We start from the raw sequence: 22,316 nt of genomic DNA, 5'->3' as shown, positions 1-22,316 counted from the left end.
CAAAGTGCTATAGAGATGAGTCAGACCTATAGCTACACCCACCACTGATATGCAGCGCGGCGAGATGTTCACACTATGAGAGGCACACGGGAACTGAGACCAACTGAGGGAACAGCAGATTCACATCTCCCATCTCACACTCACTCCGGGGCATACGCTCACTGAGTGGAATGGTGGGCGGAATCATTATTTTTCTTTTTTTTTTGCCGATCATGTATAGTTGAATTTGCATAAGTTAAATGCGCGTATAATACAACTCCACTGTATAAAGCAGCCCATTGAAGCAAGGTCACGTATTAGTCAACAAGATACACACAACAGACAAACAGGCATCATGCAAGCGCTGAAGTGTGTGCGCATCTGACTGTATGACTCTCACGCCCATCATGTACACGTTTCAAGCTCTTAGCAGACAACGGTTTAAAGATCTGACACACTAAAATGGGAAGAAAACGAAAATCTGTCTCAGAACACGGTTCAGAACACAAGGAAGTATTCGAAAGTTTTTCAAACACCAAAACAGGAGAAAAGGATGCAGTTGAGTGTAAACACCGCAAGCAGGGTGGGTGCAACCACTAGGAAAACTAAGCGGTCGTCTAGGGCGCCAAGTGGTTGGGGGGGCATCCGGGATTTTTCCTCCCTCCCCTTCCTTCCCCTCACACAGAGTGCGGCATGGCTAATTGGGCGCCTGGGCCTGATTTAGCTGCTCCCATTGGCCTCCAGCAGGTAGAGTCCCTCCACACACACACCCCAGCAGCGCGCTGCGGGGGGGAGGACCAGTTGGCATCCGGCCTGCAGGGTTTGTGTCCAGCTGCTGCTTCCTCTCCACAACTGGCTACTTCCTCTCAACCCCCCACATCCAACCCCACCCGCTTCCCCTCTAAACCCAGCCCTGCCCAGTGATCTGTCCCTCGGCCTTAGGGTTTTATCCGGCTGCCGGACACCAATATCTAAGCGCCTCCTACATAACATCAATTGCAGTGGAGTCCCTAGTGGAGTCTCTGGCTCTTCTCCCTTGCTGGGGTCAGATCTCAGGACTTAAGGGCCCAGCCCTGCATCCCTGACTCTCTTGTGCACTGGGGCCAGCACTGCGGGTCCCTTCCAAGCCCTCACCCCCCAGCCCTCCGGACCGATCCCTTCTGCCTGCCTCAGGGGATGTTTACAGGGGCTTTCCGGCCACCACCTGACGCGGAGTGTGCTCTGATTGGCTGCAAAGCGGGAGTGAAGAATTGCTCTGGCGTTTCTCCCCTCTCCCCCAAAGTAAACAAAATGACGTGTCCTTTCCCTTTTCTGCATCCCAGGCCCCCCAGCCAACCCAACCTCAGCACAGGAAGGGGGCTCTGCCCAGGCAGGGACTGGGGGGCAGGGAGGGGGAGAGACCCAGCAGCGGGAGGGGGCTCGGCCCTGGCAGCGAGGGGGGGCAGAGAGGAGGGAGCGCCGTGGAGGGGTGTGGGGGGGGGGGGCAGCACTGCAGGGGCCAAGCCGTGCAGCGGGTGGGGAAGAATTGGGGGGTCCCCGCCCGAGGGCCGCCATAAGCAGCAGTGGAAATTTACCAGTCTCGTGGGTGGGTCCCAGAGCCGAGTCCCAGGCAGCACCGGAAACAGATCCGCGCCACGGAGCTTTGACAGCAGCTGCTGCAAACCGGTAGCGGGGCTAGTAGTGAACTTCCTGCCATTGTCGCCCTCGCCATTGCTCTCAGCACGAACATCCCCAGCCCCTTCCTGCTCCTCTGGCTCTGGGCTGAAATCCCCAGGCCCCACCCAGGAAGGAGGATTACACCCTTGTCAGCGCCAGTCGGATAGATTACATCTCACCAGTCCTTCATCTCCCCGCTCCGACGCAGCTCATGGAGAGGAACTGGGACAAGAAACGAAAAACCCAACCCCAACCTGCAACACTGACAAGTTTGTGGAAGTTTTTACAGGCAGTGGGGACAGATAACCTGAGCCCTGATCTCAGCTGGGGCAGGGACTGTCTCTCGCTGTGTGTCTGGGCAGCACCCAGCACAATGGGTCCTTCATCTTGACTGCAGGGAAGGGTGCGGGTCTGTGTGCTGTCTGCCATAATCGGAAAGGGGAGGTGATCTTGGTTGATGGGGGCAGGGAGGGAGGTCTAGGTGCTATTGTAATATGGACAGGGGCTGCTCCAGGCACCAGTGATCCAAGCACATGCCTGGGGCGGCAAGCCAGGGGGGGGGAGGGACAGCCTGCCAGTCGCTGTGAGGTTGGCAGTCAGGCTACCTTCAGCAGCATGCCTGCAGGAGCTCTGGTTGGTAACGCGGATTTGGCGGCAATTCAGCAGTGGGTACGCCAAAGCCGTGGGACCGGCGGACGTCCGGCAGGCATGCCGCCGAATCCATGTTACCAGCCAGACCTCCCGCGGGCATGCCGCCGAATCCGCGTTACCAGCCAGACCTCCCGCGGGCATGCCGCCAAATCCGTGTTACTAGCCAGACCTCCTGCGGGCATGCCGCCGAATCCGTGTTACCAGCCAGACCTCCCGCAGGCATGCCGCCGAATCCCTGTTACCAGCCAGACCTCCTGCGGGCATGCCGCCGAATCCGTGTTACCAGCCAGACCTCCCGCAGGCATGCCGCCGAATCCGCGTTACCAGCCAGACCTCCCGTGGGCATGCCGCCGAATCCGCGTTACCAGCCAGACCTCCCGCGGGCATGCCGCCGAATCCGTGTTACCAGCCAGACCTCCCGCAGGCATGCCGCCGAATCCGTGTTACCAGCCAGACCTCCTGCGGGCATGCCGCCGAATCCGTGTTACCAGCCAGACCTCCCGCAGGCATGCCGCCGAATCCGTGTTACCAGCCAGACCTCCCGTGGGCATGCCGCCGAATCCGCGTTACCAGCCAGACCTCCCGCGGGCATGCCGCCGAATCCGTGTTACCAGCCAGACCTCCCGCGGCTTGCCGCCCCGGGCACGCGCTTGGGGCAGCAAAATACATAGAGCCACCCCTGAATATGAATAATAAATAATTTCTGGGTAACTCCCCGACGGGTGCTCCCTCGGGGCAATGACAGCATTACTTTACCGGGGGTGCTTTGGGGCATGTCTCCCATTTAACCCTTGCAATGCTGCTGCATTTGGAGAGACAAGTGGGTCCTGTAAATAAAGTAGACAGAATTCTATCGGTCAGTTGCCAGCATGGCCACCTCCAAAGCTCTGGTACCACCGTGTGGCCGTTTCTTGTCACTGAATTTCAGCGCTTTTGTTCACCTCCCCATTCTTACCCTAGAGTTCATTTCTAATGTCAGAGGCGGATTTACAATGAAACATACAGGGGGCCCCGGGGCCGGGCAGCCCAGCACCATCCAGCACCCCCTGCGGCATGGGGGTGGGTGCAGAAGCTGTGGGGGAGAGCAGGGAGGGAGCTGTTTAAGAGCCGTGCAGGAGGTGCGGTGTGCAGTACGCTCTCCCAGGACTCCTGCTGCAGGCCGGCGCTGGTGGCCAGGTGAGGTGAGGGGCTGGCTGGGGGAGCGCTGTAGGGGAGGCGGGTGCGCTCCCCTGTTGGGGCGTCCGCCTGGGCCTGTCCTGCTGCCCTGCTTCTCTGGACGCCTGGCAGCGCAGGTGCAGTCCCAGGCATGCACTGCTGCTGGCGGCTCCTGGAAAGAGGCCAGGGGAAGGGAGCGGCATGCTGCGGGGGGTCTCAGCTCTCACGTGCTGCTGCCACTACAGCTCCCTTTGGCAGCGAACAGGAGCAGCGGCGGGGCAGGGACGCATCCACCAGCCAGCCAGGTAAGGTAACCCAGTGGCTGCGACTGGGACTTCCCCAACCCGGAGCTTTCCCCCCCGCTCTGTGCACTGTCCCTTGTGTACCCAAGCCCCTGAGCTGCTCAGGGCAGGGGACTAGGGTGGCGCCCACACCCCTAGCCCCCTGTCCTGACTCCTGCACCCCCACACAACCCCAGCCCTGACTCCTGCACCCCCTATCCCCACCCTGAACACCAAATGGGAACTCCTGCCCCCCCATCCCCACCTGCACCCCTTGCACCAAACAGAAACTGCCCCAGGTAAGCGGTCTGTACCCGAACCCTCTGCCCCAGCCCTGAGCCCCCTCCCACACTCTAACTCCTGGCCAGACCCCGCACCACAATTTTGTTTAAATTTTTTTCATAAAGCACGCTCATCCAAAGTGCTTTACAATAGTTCGCTAACGGTACAAATAATATTTGGAAAGATCATTAAGTGGTCCGCCAAGACCCATAGCAATTTTCAACTGGTCTGTGGGAAAAAAAAGTTAGACTATAAAAACAATCAAGGTACTTCACTTTATTTTCATTTACTGCTTATTACTTATAATATAGGAGGAGGATGAAGAAAAACAGAATGAAAAACAGGGATGGGGGAGATAAGAGAGAATGTTCTTTTTCTTGGCTAGGTCTGAGGTGGGGGGTGGTGCCAAAAATGAAGCTGAGCACAGGGCCCCACTAACTCTAAATCCACCACTGAGTTTACATACAAGTTGTAAACAGTCCTCAGCCAGCGAGAGAGAGAAGACAGGAGACAAGGAGAACTCTGCATTTCAGGAAACAGAGGTGAGAAGAAACAGCACAGAACTTTTCACCACCAGACATCATGTCACCTTCTTTACTGTGAATAAACTTTGCTTTGAGGGGGGGTCCTTCAGGAAACTGCAGCTCAAACAGTGACTGGACTATAAACGTGAGGGGCAAAACACCCCATGTTCTCTCTCCCTACGCAGCTCTCTCTTTTCACCTAAGATGACAAAAGAAAAAGCTGTTGGACTTTGGGAGCAGATCCTGGCTTGAGAGTTTGATCAGCAACGTCACTGTGAACCTGTGGTGAGGGACGGCACCTTGTGCCGAGTCTAAGTTGTTTAGCATAGAAAGTGTTTTATCTTTATTGTTCTTGCAGCCGTTCCTGACTTTATGCCTCATTACTTGTACTCACTTAAAATCTCTCTTTGTAGTTAAATAAACGTGTTTTAGTCTTTAATTTAACTAACCCAGTGCTGTGACCGGTTTGGGTAACTCCATTTAAGGTAGCAGACTGTGTATGTTGCTCCCCTGAGAGGGGTAATGAGTCGAGTAGATCTGGACTGTCCAGGAGAGGGCTGGACAGGGCAGAACATGTTTTAGGGGGAAGTCCGGGACTGGGAGTGTGTTGGGGTCACCCTGCAAGTAGTGACCAAGACTGGTGGGCCCAGTGTGGCACAGGTGACAGGCTGCTGGACCAGGGCTGTGGCCAGGCACAGGCACTCAGGACGTGACCTGCAGGCTGTTTGGCCCAGGTTGGGAGCTTCTGCACAGGAGTGTGAGACACCCCAGGCCGCAGGCAAGCGGTGACCCAGCCGCTCCCTGGAACATTTGGTTCCCACACACTGGCTCACAGGGGTTTTTCCAGAGACTGAGAAAGAACTTAGGACACTCAAAGTCTGAGTTTAAACAGATTCATGACCTTTATTTTGATTCAAACAGGACTTCCTCTCCATGCAGGGATGGGGGGAAGCCCAACCCCATAGGGAGGGCCTGGAAGTGTCACTTGCTACTAGATCAGTGGACTAAAACCAATAGTGTTGTTTTTAAAATTAGCATGAAGAACAAGTTTAAGCTTTGTTGTAGTCTGCATGGTTTGCCTGGACTGCTCAAGACCCAAATGCTTGTGGGAGGAATTCTGTATTTGAGCTGGCTTCTTAAATAGCTTCCTGCTGGTTTCACATCTGGTGCTCCTTGATGAAACATGTAGGAGGTTTAATCAAAGTGATATGAGCTAAAAAAGTGAAATCTTGGAAGAGTGTTGCCATTTTCATAATGTAATAAAATAAATAATGTAATGATAAATAGTGTGTAATAAGCATGTCATAAAAAATCCAAATTATTTCCAAGATCACTACTTCTATTGTGCTCAGGTAAGGAGAAAATCCCTGGAAATATTTATTTTTAGAGGGGGTTCGCGTGATTTGATAATTTTCATGAAAAGGGTTCACGGGTTGTTAACGTTTGGGAACCACTGCCTGGAGCAGGGCCGTTACCCCGCTCGGGTGGAAAAAGCTACGCTGACTGGGGAAGCAGCCACAGCTGGGGCCGGGCCCCATCAGGCCACAGCTTGCCCTATACAAGGGCTGTGAGCCAGGAGCTAAGTCAGTCTCACTCTAGTACTGGAGTGAGCAGAGCAGAGCAGAGGCGACAGGAGCTGGGGAGCGCCAGCCTGAGGCCTTGTTAAAGGCTGAAGAGAGGTACTGGGGCCACAGAGGTGCAGCCTGGGAATAGGCAGAGGCAGCTGGACCTACCCCCTTGCCAATGATGAGTGGCCATTACAGACTGCGTCTGCCCCAGTGACGGGGGGCTAGGTGATGACTGGCAGTAGCCACTGAGGCAAGGTGGGTCAAAGGGTTGGGGGTTCCCCTGGGAGGGGAGATCAGAGTGTGGGGATACTGCTGGAGGCAGAACACCAAGGTAAAGGGCACCGGGGTTTGGGCTGGAGACTCGAGACCTGACCTGACAGAGGTGGGATAGAGATCCAGTTACCCTGAAACTGCGCCAGTCTCCCCGAGAGAAGGGTCACAAATGGCAGCATTAGGGTAATTGATGACTAGGACTGGATAAAATCCTGGAGAGAGACTGACTAAGAAACAAGGAACCAGGCTTCAGCATGGAGGGGACTAGAACCAGGCTTTGTCACAGCTGCTCTCCAATTCCCTTGTTCACGAATCCCCTCCCACTGCTCGCTCCTCTCTCTTCGCAGGGGTATCAGGTTTACTGCAGATCCATTTTCTTGGTGTGCTGCAGCTTGATGTGACAACAGTGAAATCTTCGTCCAGCTGCGCGCAGTCTGCACCTCCGTGTATTTCAAACCTGTAACCCAGAAGCAATTGGAGCTAGAGTCAGTGTGTGCCAGGCACAGACCAGGGGAGACACCCCAGGTCAGGGAGGGGAGCTGCACTCACAGCCCCTCAGGATCCTCCTTCCTGCACCAGCACAAGGCCCCACTTGGGCAAGAGGGGACGTTAAAGAAGCCAGTGGGGCATTTCCAGAGCCTCTGATCAATGCAGAGGGGCGGGAGGGGAAGACTCACCAATGGTCAAACTCGGTCCCATCGGCCCATTTCCAGACCTGGCCCATGTCCTTCCGGAGGCCGATCCAGTGGTCCAGTCTGCCTTCGTATGGCAGCAGGGAACCCTTAGAAACCCAATAAAAGCATCAGCTGTGTTAGACCCAGACCCTGCTGCTCCGCACCTTGGGCTGCAGGGGATTTCTAGAGGCCTCTTCCATGGTTACTGGGTGAAGGGATCAGATAAGTATTAACCCTTCACCCTCCCCCATCCTCTTTTTTGGGGCTGTGGCACCTACTGGGTGTAGCAGGAATTGAGCTGCAAGGTCACTGTCTGCCCAGCAGCCCCTTCTCAGAGCACAGCAGGGCCAGGAGGGAGAGGGAGCTGCAGGGAGAGGGCAGACAGACCCCTGTCACCAGCGCAGGGAAGCTGAGGGGAAGAGGCCTAAAGCAGACCTCACCTGTAGCTGGATTCCCCCCGCCCCACCCATGAGGGAACCCTGGGGCTGGGCTGAGCTGGGGGGCAGGTTCTCACCCCCTGCAGCCCCAGGCAGCCCATTGGCCAGGAGCTGACTGAGCTGGCCCAGCTCTGCACAGCAGGAGTCTCCCACCTGGGCTCTGGCAGACGCAGGGTCGAGGGGCTGGAGCCCCAGGTCCAGCCAGGATTCAGCTGCCAGAACCGCACTGACTCTGGCTGCCCAGCCTGGGAGGCACCCGGGCTCCTCTCGGCCCTACAGGGGCTGAGCCCAGCCTGACTCCAGCCCTGTCAGTGGTGCCAGCGATCGCTGGGCTTGGCACAAAGCATCTAACCGGCTTCTCACCAGCTCCTGCGGACTCTCAATCCCGGCCAGGGAGGCAGCGTGTGACGAGCAGAAGCTCTGGCTGTAGGTCCAGTTCTCCTCAGCCTTAGAAAAATAGTAACATTTCTCTTGGATCCGGATCCAGCCGTCCGGGCACCAGGGGGCAGCAGGGGGGCAGGGAGGAGGCTGCTTAGATGTTACCACTAGAAAACACAAAGCACAAGGGGAGAGCTCGTCCCATCTCATCTCTGTGGAGAACGAGCAGGGACAGAAACAAGAACTGCCCGATGGGATCAGACTGATGGGAGAGACGGGCCAGTCTGAGAGTGGCCAGCAGCAGCTGCACCAGAGGCCACGGCCCAGCAACCCGACACGCAGCGTGGCTGGAGTTTGTTATGACACACACACTGCGGCAGCGCCAGAGGCCAACCAGGCCAAGCCCCCATCGGGCTGGGGATGTGCAGAGTGTGCAGCCAAGGGAGTGGGGAAGGTGAGAGCAAGGGAGGAGTGTGTCTGGCAGGGGCGCTGGAACGGGGGTGGTAAGGGGGGGCCATGCACCCCTCCCCCATGTTTTAACATGGGAGGGCCAGGCCTGCCCACTTGTTAACCTGGGCGTAGAGCCTCGGGCAGGCACGGTGCTGGCGGAAGCAGGGGCTGCGCTTCACGGCTGGAGAGCTGGGGGGGGGGGGGGATCAGCTCCCCCGCCATGACGCGCAGCCCCTGCTAGCAGCACCAGCCTCTTCCTGGCAGGGGGCTGAGCTGGGCCTTAGCTCCCCTCCCCCCACCATGGGGCCCCACCCCCTGCTCCTCTTCCCTTCCGAGGCCCCGACACCTGGCCAGGCCAGAAGCCAGAGCCGGGGTGTGGTAAGAGCCACCCAGGGAACCTGGGCTGCTGTGGGGAGCCCCAGACACTCCACCGGCCCTGGGGGGGAAAGGAGTGGGGGAGGGGCCACAGTTCCTGCACCGGTGCTCTGCCTCCCCCGCCCCCCCAGCAGGTGCCACGCTCCTGCTGCCCAGCACATGGATTCTCGTACAGGGCTAAGGGCAGTGTCATGTGCTCACACCTTCCACAGCCACATCTACAGAGCTGGGCAGCTCAGCCCAGGAGGCAGCGCAGGGTGAACACCGAGCGGGTCATTTCTGTGACTGATCTCATGGGAGCAGGTACAATAGGCAGCGGCAGAATGTTAGAAGTTCAGAGCCCCCAAAACACCAGCAGGCAGCAGCAGAGAAGCTGCCAGACCTGCTGGGCCCCAGACAAGGACACCTTGAAGACGAGGGGCCCTCAGATCCAACAGCCTCTCTGAGCGGGTTTCCCTCCTCACCCATCTCGTGTATCAAAGCCTCAGATCCCCTGGAACGCAGCCTGCAACGTGTGACTACACTGGAGGGGAACGTGGGGGCAGTGAGAGCATCTTCTAATTGTAGATAAATCTGATAATATTCATATGACTTTACATTGTGCCTCTTCATATAACCGTGTATTCAGCTATTTTCATACAACTTTGTATCAAGTCCTTTGATATGGAGACTTTGTATCAAAGCCTCATGTAAAAGCTTTGTGTTAAACCTTGGTATAATGTTATAACCCCTAAGGCTAGTTAAGTAGAACAAATGTCTTTTTTTAGGAGTATAATAAGGTTCTCCAACTCCCTTAATCAATTGCCCTGTTGAAAGAACAAGGTGTGAATGAGGAAGGCGTGGAAGGCACCACCTCCAGACAGCGGCAACCCTTGGAGAGGGGACGGAAACCAGACCCAAGGACAATAACACCTGTCAAGTGGGCTCACTAAAGACAAGCAGACATACTGATGGCCTCCGGGGTTAGAAGCCAGCACCTTCTTTGGGAAATCACCCTCTTTGCAGCATTGGGACAACACCCTGAGAGAAGCAGCATAAAGGACCAACGGACACAGATTCAGATTTTAAATCTAGTGCAGATTTGCATGAGAGGGAAGCTGCTATAAACGTGAGGTGTCTCGCAGAGGACCCCGGGTCTCATCTTGTCAACACTGGAGCATCAATCCGGATCGGCAGAAGCCCAGCTCCACCCCTCCCCCATCTAACTCACCTGGCCAGTGCAATTAAGGGGAGCAGTTAGTTGGTAACAACATTAAGATGGAGTGTGCTTGGGTATATGAGTCTAATATATCATATGCATATTAGACAGTGTTAATTAATACGTGTATTACTAATAAATGTGGTGTTTTGCCTTATTCCCCCTGAAAAGATCCTGTGCAGGACTTTAAGTACAACATAACCCCAGCAAGCAGCACCCAGACCCCTCATCCAGCTGCTAAATCCTCCAGCGCCCCACTGATTACCCCACAGCCCCACCCCTTGCTCCACATTAGAATGAGACTCACACTGAATGGAAATAGCCTGTCGCACATCACGTGTGCACCAACTGGCCAAGTTTAACATCCCTGGGGAGCCTTCCCTTTGGAGATCCCTGACCCAGGGGTTAAATGCTCAGCAACACCCTGCAGTGATGGGGGCTCCCCCCCACAGCTGAATAAAGCTCGTCCCAGCGATGCTGTAGCCCCTGCCAGCCCTGCTGTGGGGACAACTGGGGGGAAGGGAGGCTGGAAGATGAGACCAGGCACGGAACCTCAGAGCCCTGAGCTGCAGACAAGTTACCCTGCTCAGTGAAGATCGGACACTGGATCCGTGTCAGTCCATCAACCCAAACAGGTGTGAAGAGAGTCCCCGAGTGTAAAAGGGAGCAACAGAGGGGGCTGGAATCAGGAAAAGAGCGACTGTCTTGTGTTCGCTGCCCTGGACGACTGGGGCTCAGGAGATCTGGATTCAGTTCCAAGCTCTGCCAGACTCCCTGCCTGACCCAGGGCAAGTCCCTGAGGCTGGATCCACTAAGGGACGGAGGCGTTTGAGGTTCAGCATCACAACCCTGAACTTTTACTCGCCTAGGAAACCCCTGGAACAACAACAGGACCCACAGGGCCTGAGCTGGGTGCCCGGGTGCCCCACACAGTGAATGGGGGGGTGGGGGGGACAGGGCCTAAGAACGGGATCCACAACAGCCAGCTCGCTAGACAGGGGCTGCCCAAGCCAGTCAGTAGGAGACAGTGACCAGGGCTGTGCCCTACTCTCCGCCCCTCTCAGAGCTCAGCCCCGGCTGCAGGGAGGGGCCCAGCCCTAACAACCTGCAGTGGGGACCCCCCACCCTGGAGTCAGGTACCCACGTCACTTCTTGGGAGAGCGAGTGCAGCAGCAGGTACCTAAATCCAGTGAAACAGGCTGGGGGGTGAGGGGGAGAGAAGACGACCTCCCTGATCACCTTTAACCCACTGGCAGGGCTCTCACCCCGATGTGAGACCCGGCTTCAGTCCCCTCTCCCTGGTGAGCAGGGATTGGAGAACAGGGGGTCCCACGGCTCAAGTGGGCGCCCTACTCACTAGATCAGAGGGATTCTAACTCTCTGGCCCAATTAATATTTAATTATTAAATTAAATCAAAGTGGAACAACATCAGCAGGAAATATTGACACCCCCCCCATCAGACTGTCCCACAGCTCCATGGCTGGGCACTCCCCGGAGAGGTGGGCAACCCCTGGTCAGATCCTGTCTCCCCTCAGACAGAGGGGACTGGAACTGGGATCTCATATCCCAGGGAAGGGCCCTACCACTGGGGCAGGGCTAAGGGTGGGGGGGGTCTCCTTGTCCCCCAGCTGTTTCACAGAGGCCGGCAGCCTAAGCACACCTGCCAGATCCCGCCCCACGGGTACGACAGGCCTCTGGGTGCCAAGGGCCAAGCAGCAGCACACGCCCAGAAGCAGAACATGAAGCACTGAGGGAACTTCTACAGCAAAAGTGTCGTCCCCAGGTGAGCTCAGGCGCCCCCAGGTTCAGTGGCAGCCGGGCAGGGGGTTAGTAGATCACAGGGTGCCTGAAACTGGGACTTCGACCCTTTAGTGCCCTTTGTGGAACCAGCCCCGGTGCCTTGGCTCCCGCGCCACAAAACAAGGACAAGGACACGTCCCTGCCTCACAGGGGTGTGCGGAGAAATCCGTTAGTGTCTGTGATACTCTCAGGTACGACAATGGAGGGGGGTGGGGGGCTATGAAAGAGCCTAGAGAGGCTCCTGTCTGACCAGACTGCTAAAGCAGAGAGGCCAGGGGAGAGATGAGGTGGAGCTGTGAGCCGTGAGGGAAGAAAGCTCCACACCCAGAGACTGAATCATCAGGAGTTGGGAAACTTACCTATCAAAGCTGCTACTAGGGCGATGATGACGACCATTGTAACCACGATTATGGCTCTGAGGGCAGCTGGACGATCCCATACTGCAGGTTTCCTGGAGCTGGAATTAGCTGGATGACCTGGAAGATCAAAACCTGTTAATCATAGAATATCAGGGTTGGAAGGGATCTCAGGAGATCATCTAGTCCAACCCCCTGCTATTTTTTTTTTTTTTTTTTGAAACTCCAGTTCCTTAAATGGCCCCCTCAAGGACTGAACTCACAACCCTGGGTTTAGCAGGTCAATGCTCAAACCACTGACCAGGGCTGACTCAAATTAGACTTGTTTGCCATCAGGCTCTGATCTGACACACACCAGATATTTATTTTGATGTCTTAAATGGTTCTGTCCCAGCTCTGGACACAAATATTAACTCAAACTCCCATTCAGACTGCAAAGGAGAACATCACCCCCCAAACCACCAGTTCAATTAATCCCCAGAAAGGACCCTGCAGAATTCAGAGGAGGGTGGAGGATGACCAAGGGCCTGGAAAATCCATTACAAGAGTTTGGAAAGCCTGGGATTGTTCGCCATGGATGGAGGTGACTGAGAGGGGACAGGATAAACAGTCTAGGCAATAACAGATGGGACAGAAGGCAGCTCCGAGCTTCTGGTGATAAAGCTGTGAACAGTCCCTGCACGCCCCCTTGTGGCCTGGTGTGGCACTGTGGGTGCACCCCTCCTTAATTTCCCTGGATTGGCAGCAGTATGCTTAATGGGACAGGCCTGCCTTGATTACATCTGAGGCAGATGTAGCCTGCCTGTCCCTTAAAGGGGTAGTTATCACTTTCCCTTTGCTCTCCCTGTCTCGTAACACAAGAGCAAGGGGTGTAACAATGATGCCCTTTGGTGGGACCCAACTGAGAGTTTCAATTCAGGACAAATTGCTCAGAGCAGGGCAGTTACAGGCCAAGGCTGAGGTTCCTTTGCACACCAAGGCAAACCAAACCAGCCAAACAGAGAGGACTTTGGTCTCACCTCACTGGCTAACCACAAGTCACACAGGCAATTCCCTTAGACACTCCAGTCTCCCAGTATCACCACCAGTGCCACTCGTTATGGGGACAAATGGTTATGAAAACCAATACCCCAGTAAAAGAAAAAAGGTTCTCCCAATCCCAAAGGACCAAGCCCCAGACCCAGGTCAATATACAAATCAGATCTTACCCACAAATCACTGTCACCAATCCTTTAGCATCTAAAATCTAAAGGTTTATTCATAAAAGAAATATAGATGAGAGCTAGAATTGGTTAAATGGAATCAATTACATACAGTAATGGCAACGTTCTTGGTTCAGGCTTGTAGCAGCGATGGAATAAACTGCAGGTTCAAATAAAGTCTCTGGAGTACATCCACAGCTGGGATGGGTCATTCAGTCCTTTGTTCAGAGCTTCAATTTGTACAAAGTCCCTCCAGAGGTATGAAGCAGGAGGGAAGACAAGATGGAGGAGTTTCCAGGGCTTTTAACACTCACTGCCTTGGAGGACATCTCTTTGTTCTTACTGTGGAAAATTCCAGCAGCAAGATGGCGTCTGGAGTCACATGGGCAAGTCACATGTCCATGCACGACTCCTTTGTAGGCTGAAGCCATTGTTTACATCAGGGGTTGGCAACCTTTCGGAAGGGGTGTGCCAAGTCTTCATTTATTCACTCTAATTTAAGGTTTCTCGTGCCAGAAATACATTTTAACGTTTTAAGAAAGTCTCATTCTATATGTCTATAATATATAACTAAACTATTGTTGCATGTAAAGTATATAAGGGTTTTAAAATGTTTAAGAAGCTTCATTTAAAATTAATTTAAAATGCAGAGCCCCCTGGACCGGTGGCCAGGACCCGGGCAGTGTGAGTGCCACTGAAAATCAGCTTGCGTGCCGCCTTCGGCGCACGTGCCATAGGTTGCCTAGCCCTGGTTTACGTGCTAGTTTGAACCTTTTCAGGAAAGCTCAGATGTGGATTGGCATTGCCCAAGGTTCACTGTCTCTTAAGTGTTTCTTGATTGGGCACTTACTGAGAATAGCCCCTTCTCAAGAATTAGCTGACCAAATGTTTTACTGAGGCTTCTTAGAATCAAAACACCTTGATATACAAGTATGTAGCCAATATTTATAACTTCAACTACAAAAATTCACACACACAGATGAGTTATGATTTGCTGGTTATGATCATGCTTTCTATAGACACCTGACATGACACCCTTTGTACAATATTGGCTGCAAATATATAACAGTGGTTGCAACAATGATCTATATGGTCACAGGTTATGTCAGTAACATCACAAGGGAATTGTGGCAGGGCAGGGGTAAATCCCTTGAGTGCTCTGCTAAAATCCTGGCTAAAGCCCTAATGTCTGGTAGGGAGGCCAGGCAGTCGGCAGAGAGCCCAGCTGCAGGCCTAGATGAGGGCTGGCTCACTGCTATGAGCTAAGTAGCGACAGCTGGGCTGAGGAGGGCTATAAAAGCCCTGAGGAAAGCTCAGGCAGGAAGCTAGCCTGGGAGGGTTACATCTCTGTCACCTCACCAAAAGAAAGGAGCCTCGTGGGCCAGGAGACCCTGGGAGGGTCTGACTGGGGATAGCTGTTTGGGGAGGGGGGGGAAGGGAAGATAACACTGTCGCACTGTAAATAAAGACACAAGGGTGAAGCACCGAAGGTGATGTGGGGACTCTATTTTAACCAGCCAACACAGGGCCCAGGCATGAGAGAGTGGAAACTTGTGTAGACCCTGTGACACTGGGGGCTCGTCCAGGATCCTCCTAGCCATTATTAATAGTGGCTGCCAGCGTGGAGGAGACCCTAAAGTGGCTGGTGACCACGGTGCAAGAAATGCAACAGTCCCAACAGTCAGAACGACAGGCCCTGATGATATGGCAGGCCGGCCAAAAGCAGATACTCCAGGAGTTTATCAGGGAACAGTCAGCGACCCAACAGATCCTCCAAAAGATGGTGAATCTGGCACTGGGGGATGCCGGGGTGGGACTCTGCAAGATGGGCCCCACAGGTGACCCAGATGCATCCCTGGGGACTTTCGAATGGGTGGCTATGGTGGCTGGCTGGGAGTGGGTGACCTGGGCCCTGCAGCTAGGTGAAGCACCGAAGAAAGCCAACACAGGGCCCAGGCATAGAGTGAAAACCTGTGCAGACCACGTGACAGGGATATTCAATTAGATTAAAGGGTTGGGAAAGGAACTATTTTTTCCAGCCAATGTATAATTAGACTGCGGAACTCACTGTCACAGGAAATAGATAAAAAGAATTTAGGAAAGTTAAAGGGTTGGAGCATTTATATGGTTAACATGAAATATCCAGAGTTGCCATAATTAACAACCAAAGGTTGGCAGAAACATTGGAAGAGCCTCCTCCATCCCAGGGAGTGTAAATCCAGGGAACCCCTGCTGGAGTTCAGTCTTAGCAAATCCTCTTCCCTAGTGCCCAGAGACACATCTGAGGGCATGATACATTCACTGGCAAAACACAAATGAATGTGCTGTGGCCACTGGTAGCTACACCTGCTCCTGGCCATGCTCGGAGGCAGGGCTCTGCATGGGTTATGAGTGCAAACACCTCAGCTCACACACTGGAAGGACAAATAACCAAAAGGAAAGAGCAGTGACAGGAGCGACCCAGGGAGACGTGAGCCAAACGTTTTCAAGGGGATAGAACACGTACAGTCCTAAAAACCATACGTGCAACTGCCACACAAGAGAGCACGTGCTGCACGAGCCGAGTCCATTGGAGCAATACAGCCTCTGCTGCATGGGGCGGGGGTGGGGGAAGGAGGAGGAGGAAAGACAGCTACACCCACCCCTGAAAGCCATCTCCTCCCTCCAGCCTGTTCCTAGGCAGGGAAGCTCCAGTTACCTGGTTCTTCTCCACTCTTCAAGTCTATGGAGCTGTTAAGAGGCTGTCCAAGGGGATCTGCTTCCGCCCAGTTCCCCATCTCTCTTCTCAGGGAGGCAGCGGTGGGTGCTGGACTCTGATCAGCTTGGAGCCAGTTGCAAGAAATGGCTCTAGCAGCCATGGCAGAGTCAGCTCCAGCCAGTGCAGTGTCCCTGGCTTTGGCTCCTCTCCCAGCTAACCTAGAATCTGCAATGACACAGTCAGGACAGCATAAGGGTCGGTGGGTTTGTTTGTGGTGTCCCATCCCCTATTCATCAGAACAAAAGCCCAGAGCACGAATAGTGCAGTAACCAACCCACTCCTGTGCCATCAGGCCCCTCATTGAAGATTCCCCATTTCCTCTCACTCCTCAATTCGGAGCTGGGCAGGAGAGGGAGAACACAGGGTGTGGGGTGCGGGCAGGGATGTGCACACGCCTTATGTCTGGTGTGCCCTGGTACACGATGCAGAGCCGTGCGTAGTGCCTCCCCCTGCACTGGCAACTCTGGGAAGCTGGAGGGGGGTGAGTTTGAGATGCAGCTTTGGGAGGGGCACAGACACAGCACCTTGGAAGGTCTCTAAGGGACACAGGCTTCCAAACCCCCTTGGTTGGATAAAAAAAATCAGTGGTTTAAATTTTGATTTTTTTATTTAAATAAATACGGTTTTAAAAGAAACCAATTTAAAATTAAACTTGAAATAACAGCATGTTATGGCCTAAACTTATTATAATCCATTAAAATAACTTAAATTAAAAGGAATAATAACCAGCAGAACATGTTTGCTGGTGAAGTTTTGAAGGAACTGGTGCCAGTCACTGGCTATGCACCGGTGACAGTTTGTTAAAGCAGCTTTGGACAGCAGTAGCCTCTTGTGCAGGTACAGAGAGACCATTCTCTTCATTTCAGTTTATTCAAAGTTAAGAAACCGATCGGGAGTTGAAAAAGCAGCAAAGCTTGTTTTGCTCTTCCAATCCATGGATGAAAACTAGGTGTGAGAAGGAGAGCTTTAGAGCCGTGGTTCTCAACCTGCAGGCCAATCAGCACACGGCTGCGGCCCATCTGACATCCTCAGGGCCATACAGGTAGTATTGGATGCTGCCCACAATGGTACATGGGCTGAGAACCACTGCTCGAAAGTCTTAACGAACATGGAGTGGGAGCCATGAAGGACTCAGGCATTGCCCCACAGCTCCTAGCTTGTAGGTGGCTAGAAAATCCAAGAAACACCATTGTGATCCACAAAGCTGATTTAGGCGCACAGGCTCCTATCAAATGAATGGGGAGCCAACACGTTAGCTGGGGAGCCACTTAAGCCAACCAATGGGAGATGCTGACCAGTGGGGTGTGTCCTAACCTCTGCCCCTCTTAGAGATAGGTACCTAAGTCCAGACCACAGGGAGGCTATTGACTACAAATGCCAGAGAAAGAGGAGATGCCACATTACAACTTCTAGTCCAGCGGTTAGGTCATCACATGAGACGTCCAGATGAGTCACATGAGGCAACAATGCATATCCTCAAAGGCTAAAACAGACACCTAGAGAACTTTTAGTCTCATAAACTTAAGTGCCAAGTGAGCTTAGGGGCCTATCAGAAGTTTTGTGGATTGCAGCGGAGCCAAAATTGGGATTTAGGCATCTAAGTAGTTTTGCTGATCCCACCCATGGTGACTAAAAGCAAACAGTTCAATTCACTAACTACAGGTATTTATTACCTTATATATTTATTTATAGTGTCATAGCAGCTATGATCCCTGCTCACGGCCAGGATACATGACTTTAAGTAATCAGTTTTAAATGCAAAACATGTTTTGATAACCCTTTTCCCCCTAACGTATCCAGCATATTTAAGGTATTTTTATTTAAAAAAAATAAATGCTGAATTTAAGTTTAATTGAAATCTGAGTCCCATCCAAATAAAGCTTGACCAAAACCAAAAAAATTCCCAAAAATTAAAAAGTTGAAAATCTGAATATTTGTACATGTAGCTATATTATTTAAGCAATTAATGTGTCTAGATATAGTGTATCCTCCTGGTTAAGAAAAAATACCAAATTTACTGTAAAAGCTTTATTTAGATGTAGATCTACAGATTTTAATGGTTATCAGTTTGAGAATCAGCCTCCCTTTAGGAAAAAGTAACTAAAAAGTAAAAATGGCAAATTAGATGAAAACTGTCAGTTTAAGTGGAGGTACCTGCTTGCTGCTTTAAATCATGATTAACAGTGGAAATATAAAATCTGGTTAATTTAAGTCAATCTGCCTTCATCCCTCCCACCCAAACACTGACAGCTCTGAGGGGTGGGGGATCTGCATGGGCGGGGGGGGGGGGGTTTCCCTTCCCCCCTGCACTGACAACTCTGGAAGTGGGGTGGGGGAGCTCTGCCTAGGGCGGGGGTGGTCTGTCATTTTTTGTCAAGGTCCACAGTTCTTGGTCAAGGTGTAGTAAAGATCCAGACGCCAGAGAAAACCATACAAAAAACACAAAACACCAACTGTAATGATAATAAGTAAATAAAAAGATTTCACAGTCCATTCAAAAGTGTCTGGTGGTCCGGATTGGCCTGTGGTTCACCTACTGACTACCCCAGTGTAGGGCATGGAGGGACGTCAGCCCACCCCCACGCACTGACAGCTCTGGGGGCTATGTGTGGGGGGGACTCTGCATGGGTTGCAGGAGGGGCAGACTCCTCCTCCCCGCACTGACAGCTCTGGGAGCTAGGTGTGTGGGGGGGGGGGCTCTGCATGGGTTCGGGGGGGGGGAAGACTCCCCCTCCCCGCACTGAGAGCTCTGGGACCAGGCAGGGTGGGAGGGTTTGGGCTCCCGGTTACACACACCCAGGGCTACAGCTGCACGTCCTGCCCCGCGCTCACCTGCTTCTCCCCCCAGTCCCGGACTGAGCTCCCTGCGGCCGCCGCAGGGGTCACTGGGCCGGACCCGTGTTCCTCCGCGGGCTGCTCAGGGCGCTTCCCCTCCCACCCCAAGGGCCGCCATCGCTCCGGAAGTTCTGGCTCCCCCCGGAGAGCCCGTTTCCGCTTCCGAACCTGCCCACTGCTGCCATGACATGGGGGGGAAATAGCCACTGCCCCCTCCAGCCTCCCTCTCTCCTGTCTCCAGCAGGGCCCTGCTCCCACCCCCCCATAGGGAAACCGGCACCTGCGACAGATGCTGTGGCCCCAGCCCCGCTCTCTCCGGCCGGCTGCGGCCCCCCACCGCGGGTTCCGGGAATAGGCAGCAGCCAGAGCCCAAGGCTCAGTGGGGGCGGGGGGGAAGGGGGGGGTGCCTGGGGGTAGCTGCGTCCCTGGAGCTGATTCAGCACGTCCCTGACCGGCTCGGAGACACGCACGGCCCGGTCCGGCCCTCACCTGAGACCCGAGCGAGCAGACCTAGAGCCCTGCCCAGAACAACCGCCTGCGCACGCAGCGCCCAAGGAAGTGACCTGCCACAAAGTGAGGCCAGAGCCTCTCGTCCCATTTCTGATTGGCTCCCAGTCAGAGCGGAGCCAATCGGCGCTAGTAGCGGGGACCCCGTGCCAGGAAGGACGGTGCCGCTCTCACTCCCACCAGGGAGAACCTGACCCAGGGGACAAGCCGGGGCCCGCACTGCAGGATGCAGAACCCGCCTTCCCTGCCCCCCGCCCGCTGTCTGTGCGCACTGGGGGAAAGGAGGAAGGTTGGAAAATGATCCCAGCTACACAGAGCTAATGATGGGGGGTAAATGAGCTGTTACCGCTCAAGAAAGATCTTGGAGTCACTAAACCAGGGGTCTCAAATACACGGCCCGGGACAGGGCTCTTGAGTGTGGCCCACCAAGCTCCCCACCCCTCTGCCTACCTGCAGGATTGCTCCCTGTGGTGCCCACCACTCTCTGAAGCAGCTGCCAGCATGCCAAGGGGCGGGGGGCACCGCCTCCCCACAGCTCCCATTGGCCGGGAACAGGGAACCGTGGCCAATGGGAGCTTTGTGGGAGGCATGGCAAGAGCAGCACATGCAACCTGTGGAACTCATGGCCAGGGGATATTGTGAAGGCCAACACTATAACTGGGTTCAAAAAAGAGTTGGACGCATCCTCCATGAATGTATCTATCAATGGCCATCAGCCAAGATGGTCAGGGGCACAGCCCCATGCTGAGTGTCCCTAAGCCTCTGACTGCCAGATGCTGGGACTGGACAGGTCATTCAATAATTGCTCTGTTCTGTTCATTCCCTCTGAAGCATCTAGCAACAGCCACAGGCTGAAGACAGGATCCAGGGCTGTGTGAACCGTTGGTCTGACCCAGTTTGGCCATTCTTACGTTCAGCAGCAAACTCAGCACAAGGAGCATGGAGTCTCCTGTACCAGGCTGCTACATTTCAACTAAAGCCAAAGAAACTAAAGGTGTCAATTCACTAGCAGAGACTGAGGAAGGTGCAGGTGCAGTAGTGCCCAGCCAGAGATTCCCCAACAAACAGAGGGGAAGCCCTGTAACAATGACGACACTCAACACTGACACCCCCCCAATAACAGAACAAAAAACTCTGAAACAAGCCAGCCAACCAGTTCAAAAAAAGCCCAAAAACGTACCCCACGCAGAGTTTTACCTCAAAAGGGAAGAGTGCAGGAGACTCCATGAAGCCCACTAAGGGTCTAACTATTGATTTTACATGGGAGGTGCATAGACACCACAGTGAAGAGTGTCAGTACAGAACAGTAAAGTGAGACAGGCAGTTCTCCTTCCGGGGAGGGAAACAGAGACAAAGGAAAACACTGATTCCCACGGAGGATGCTCAGATACTGCGGAGGATGGGCAGCACAGACAGGTGCTAGTCACACCACTTAGCCAGCACACAGATCCCACGGGGATGGTGGGTACAATAACCTGAACAACCACATATGAAATCACAGTTTGATGCCACCACCTTGCAAAGCACCATAAAACTCTGCATCAAAATAATCCCCACAGCCACAAGTTCTCAGTGAACGGGTTCTGGAAGAGGCCCTTACCTGGCCTGGCATCCGGTGAGCCTGTTCCTCAGTTGAACTCTGGCCATGCCTCAGTTTCCCCTCAGCAGTTGGGTAATAAATTCCGTGTAGCTCTCCACAGTCACCACGGCAACAAGTGTCCTCCCTTTTCTGGGAGGAGTGAGAATCCAAACAAAATAACACAAGCCCTTCGCCCTTCCTGGGCCACAGTCCTCGTCCCAGCATCTCCCCTTGCTTGCAGGGCTCACAAAAGTCCATAATTCCCACTCCAGGGTCCATGCACCACTTTCTTCCCATGATGCAGGGGAATGAAGAGGGCAAGGAGATGGTGCACTCTTCCCCTCCTGCCACATGCAGAGTCCTTTACTGGAGTGGTCTTGATGGGGGGGGGGGGTGCTCCCCAACAGCAGGTTTTGGGGTTAACACCCCTTTGAGATGGAAAAAAAACAACAGTCTGAGGTAATCACATGACTCCAGGAGCCAGGGCCCTAGTCAGAGTCGATAATGTGGCCCTGATCAATCCCACTCACAAACAGACTCGCTCCTGCTCTCTCATTACTTGGACAGATGCAGGGTTATCACCATGACAGGTTTATAACCTTTTTCCATACCAGGGACCCCAACCCTTGAAATCTGCTGTCTAGCTGGGACCCCGCTCTCAAGTAGGGAGGTACCAATGCAGCTGTTTGACAGCTGTTCACAACCCTCCTAGGCTGAGAACACCTGAACCCTATGACCAGCTGTATCTTCACATCGTGCTCACAGCTACTCATGGAGAGAGGAGCCCACAGCCAGAGAACCTCCTTCCAGCTGGGGGGCCCTCTCCATCTACTAGGCAGACCCACTGCGGGGCTCAAACTGAAACACCCCTCCAGGTTTTGGGTTAAACACCTAAATACCATTGAAGATCTAGGCCTTGGCTCCCTCCCAGCTCTGGGAAATCTACAAACTCAGGAGAACAGGGGAGCTACAGAGCGAACTGGTTTGTAACTTCACCAGAGCAGCCAGGCCTGAATCCCTGGGGTCATTCAGAAGGGAAGCCACTCATCTGATTCCCGTCTGTTTCTGTGATTCCTGACCCCTTCCTAAGCTATCAGATGTCCCAGCAGACGATGGGCAGCCTAATCCTCCCCAGTAGTGAAACTGACTGTCATTTACTGGGACGAATGATGAGCTGGTCTCTGAGCTGAACCTGAGGGGAGAGAGCAGAAAGATCCTCTAAAGAATCCATGGTACCTACAGAGAACCAAGACTGAGAATAGAATTTGTTTGAGCAAGAGGTGAGTGACTGGACAATACTTATCTGATCAGTCAGTGCTCAGTGAGAGTCTGTCCATAGGCCCCAGCAACGTTCCTGCAAAGGAAGTAACAGCAAGTTGTTAAGCAAAGCTCAGACT

At 53.7% G+C, this 22,316-nt stretch overlaps 1 protein-coding gene across 2 annotated transcripts; it reads right to left on the bottom strand.

Moving 5' to 3' along the window:
• Positions 1-5,910: 5,910 nt before the first annotated feature.
• On the bottom strand, positions 5,911-21,715 carry LOC123346301 (C-type lectin domain family 2 member D-like). Of its 2 annotated transcripts, none has more exons than XM_044983638.1 (6): positions 20,941-21,715; positions 15,939-16,163; positions 12,042-12,173; positions 7,844-8,025; positions 7,047-7,150; positions 5,911-6,826 (listed from the first exon to the last, which is right to left on the bottom strand). In XM_044983638.1, the coding sequence occupies exons 2-6, from the start codon at positions 16,096-16,098 to the stop codon at positions 6,676-6,678; spliced, it is 729 nt and encodes a 242-aa protein (XP_044839573.1). In that variant the 5' UTR covers positions 16,099-16,163; positions 20,941-21,715; the 3' UTR covers positions 5,911-6,675. The 2 variants fall into 2 exon arrangements, with proteins under 2 accessions (XP_044839573.1, XP_044839574.1); XM_044983639.1 differs by having other exon boundaries at positions 12,042-12,158.
• Positions 21,716-22,316: the final 601 nt, after the last annotated feature.

The sequence above is a fragment of the Mauremys mutica genome, chromosome 12, assembly GCF_020497125.1.
Source record: "Mauremys mutica isolate MM-2020 ecotype Southern chromosome 12, ASM2049712v1, whole genome shotgun sequence".
NCBI lineage: Eukaryota > Metazoa > Chordata > Testudines > Geoemydidae > Mauremys > Mauremys mutica.
This window is presented reverse-complemented; position numbering and strand designations above follow the sequence as displayed.

Coding starts and splice junctions, on each gene's coding strand:
- LOC123346301 (XM_044983638.1), bottom strand. CDS start 16,098: ATGGCTGCTAGAGCCATTTCTTGCAACTGGCTCCAAGCTGATCAGAGT. Junction 8,026..12,041: donor CCTAGTAGCAGCTTTGATAG/GTAAGTTTCCCA, acceptor TGTGTTTTCTAG/TGGTAACATCTAAGCAGCCT. Junction 7,151..7,843: donor TTGAGAGTCCGCAGGAGCTG/GTGAGAAGCCGG, acceptor TGGGTTTCTAAG/GGTTCCCTGCTGCCATACGA.